The sequence below is a fragment of the Stereum hirsutum genome (genome assembly GCF_000264905.1).
Source record: "Stereum hirsutum FP-91666 SS1 unplaced genomic scaffold STEHIscaffold_67, whole genome shotgun sequence".
Taxonomy (NCBI): Eukaryota; Fungi; Basidiomycota; class Agaricomycetes; order Russulales; family Stereaceae; genus Stereum; species Stereum hirsutum.
In genome coordinates this window covers 1-2,942 of record NW_006763197.1, presented here as the reverse complement: position 1 = coordinate 2,942, position 2,942 = coordinate 1, and the positions used below count along the sequence as shown (strand labels likewise).

Below are 2,942 nucleotides of genomic sequence, written 5' to 3'. Positions count from 1 at the left end.
AGCGAGCCCCCGAACGTTTCTGTGCAGACAAATGCCCCAACGCTCACCTCGAAAACCTCTACTCCTCTTCCCGAGCAAGCGAAACCCCATCAGGTCCGCGAAGTATCCTCTGTCGAGCCCTCCGGCGTGACCTCTCCGAGTATCATCAGGGAGCGAGTGGCAAAGGACGATAGCAAAGATCCAGCGTGGTTGAAGGAGCTGCTCCAGTTTCTGAAGGAGGGGCCGGGTTTGACAAGGGGTGATGTGACTGGAAACAGCGGGAAGCCACTCTCCGGAGATCCAAAGCTTCCGATTGGGAAGATTGAGGGTGACGATTGGGACCGCGCGGTGAAGGCGTTGAGCGAGATGGAAAGGATGATGGGGTTTCCGAGCCGCGACGTGAGTTTCGCTGTGTGGAATATTGTGGCGTAAGGACTAATCACTGTTGTAGGCGAAGAACCACAAATTGCTTACCGACGGGCGTCCTGAAGAGTACCAGGGTTGGTTAAAAGGGAAGCGGCAATATTCAGCGATCCCTGGGATTGACTGGCTCATTGACTTCGCGGAGGCCCAGAGAACTTGGTATCGGAATATGCAGCCGTCATGGCGCTGCGGTGGCGATTTGGACTGGCCGCCGAAGCATGCGAGAACGGAGGGGGAGATAAACTGGGGTGGCATGGTGAAAGGAGGTTTGAACGGGTTTTCTTTGGTGTTGGTTGGAATGGTGTGGTGGAAGGCGTACCTGGATGCGGACGAGTCGGACAATGATACGCCGGATCCGGAAATGGTGTTGGAGCCGGATACGACAGGAGAGTTTGAGTCGTTTGTCGAAGAATTGAGGTGGGTCTTAGAAGAGATTGTCAGCGATCTTCGAGCGTATGGCGTAGCGGAAGTGATGTCGAAGTCGAAGGTGGCGAGGGATGAAAGGAAAGTGGCGAGCGAGAAGAGCGGGCGAGGTCGTAAGCGCGACATGCCTAATGGTGAGATCGTAGATGGCCCGCGCAAAAGGTAAGAAATGTCGTCTTTCAAGATACACGTTGTCACAAATATGACTTACAAATATTCGTTAGACGCAAGCCAGTGAAACCGGATGGCACAAGTTGAACGTTGACGGGAAGGAGAGTGGATCGAAGGTTCTTCGTGTAGTGTGCGTGACGACAGGTGGAGGCCGTCTTTACTTGGAGAGAGAATGTATGATTCTTTGTCAAAAGATGTCCTGATAGAGGGGTGTACTGTGAATGAAGAATACTGGCAGTTAGTTGCTTCGAGAGGTCCTCTGCACTGTCCAATGAGCCTCGCCACTCGGACTTTGCCTGTGAGCCGTCGCGTCCACAATCATCAACCCGGCTGCACTTACCCTACGTCTTTCGGCTAACGTTCTACTCAATCCGACATCCTACAGGATGAACGGGTTGCAGCCTCGTTCTGTGTGGGCATTCGTTAGTGCTCCTACCTTGCTCTTATCGGTTCATACTTGCTGTGGCCTGTACGTCTCGACAACCCCCTCGCGATGTTCCGCGCCGCTGCATCCCCGTTGGGTACATTTAGTTTAGAGTTTAGCGCCGTCGCTCACAGCGCCGTTGCTTTTGTGCGCTTACGCGTTCTTCTCTTCCCCTCCATCTTGTGCGCCCAAACAAACCCTTGCCATCACTGTCAACCCCCCACTCACGCCAAAATGGCTTCCAATAACCCCCTCACGGCCCCTATCGATTCTGATGGCAGCGGACCGTCGCCCGGCCGTGACATCGTCGTCGTCGAACTTGGCCGTGCTCTCGACGTAGCCCGTATTAACGAGCGAGAGATGCCTTGGCTTTTCACGGATCAGGGTATGCTCGCATTCGGCCTCTTGGTCTCCCTCATCATGGCCGGATTCTTCGCCACAACCTTCTATTATGCTGTGCACTCTGCTTAACATGGGTGAGTGCTCATGACAGGCAAGATTACTCCTCACCGCGTCGCCCAGTTCACCGTCACCTTCCACTCTGCTCACGCCTGCTTTCTTTCGCCCTCAGAATCACCAATACCACCTTAAATACTCTACCACCTCATTATCATCGACTTCCTCATTTGTTTACTCCGCCCCAAACTCGACTTTCGGTTATCTCTGTCGCTCTCAAGAAAGTAAATATACCTTACATCTATGTATTTTTATCTTGGCATTGCTGATCTTTTTGACATCCAGAACTACCTTCGCCGCCACAACTGGTCCCACAAGTTTACTACAGCCTCCTTTTCTTTCCTTCAAGGTTTGTCGTTTCAATGTTATCTCTATGCTTACTAACGGTATCCACAGAGTCCTGTGCTGCTCCAAACGGCGAGAAGAATTGTGAATGTGTCCGCTTGATGGTCGTACCGTTTGAAGGCTTCAACCGTTGTAATTGTAGGTGCTATGCACCTGCAAAAACAAGGCTGGGGTGTTGGTAACTGTGCTCGTGTTCCTGTGCCCAACTCTTTTCTTTGAAGCCATTCGTTTACTTTTCTGTTGCTTTCTTTCATTTTCCGCCGTCATTCTCCGCTTGCTTTGTCATGATTGTTCTCTACCTGCTTTGTTGTCATTGTTCTATGCTTCGTTCATCATTGTTCTCCTTTCTAGTGACAAACATGATGTTTTCCATACAACCTATGAGACTGTTGACCTTCCCGCTAACATGTGGCCATTCAAAACTCAAGTTTGTAGTTTAAATCCAAGGTATTTTCTACTGAGTTACTGCAAGTTTCAAAATAATTCGAATCACATGAAGTTTCATGGTTTCCGCTCAGCCACGGGCCAGCTGACGGTGCGTGTCTTGGCTGGAGGATCCGGCAGTGGCCAGCAGGTGGCCTCCTCCTGTGGCCCACTCCCTACGTGGGCTAACTGGGCTCCTTACCTTATTCAAGGTTCTACAGCATGTATCAGGCTATATATATATTTCCTGAATATATCTTCAGTCTCATGTAGGATGGAGTTTTTTTTTTTTTTTTGG

The 2,942-nt window shown here is 50.8% G+C and overlaps 1 protein-coding gene across 1 annotated transcript; it reads left to right on the top strand.

The window, feature by feature from the left end:
• Nucleotides 1-445: 445 nt before the first annotated feature.
• STEHIDRAFT_27781 (uncharacterized protein) lies at nucleotides 446-712 on the top strand (the record flags this gene model as incomplete). Its single annotated transcript, XM_007311822.1, has 1 exon — nucleotides 446-712. A coding segment is annotated over one exon (267 nt), but the record flags the coding sequence as incomplete, so codon positions are not given.
• Nucleotides 713-2,942: the final 2,230 nt, after the last annotated feature.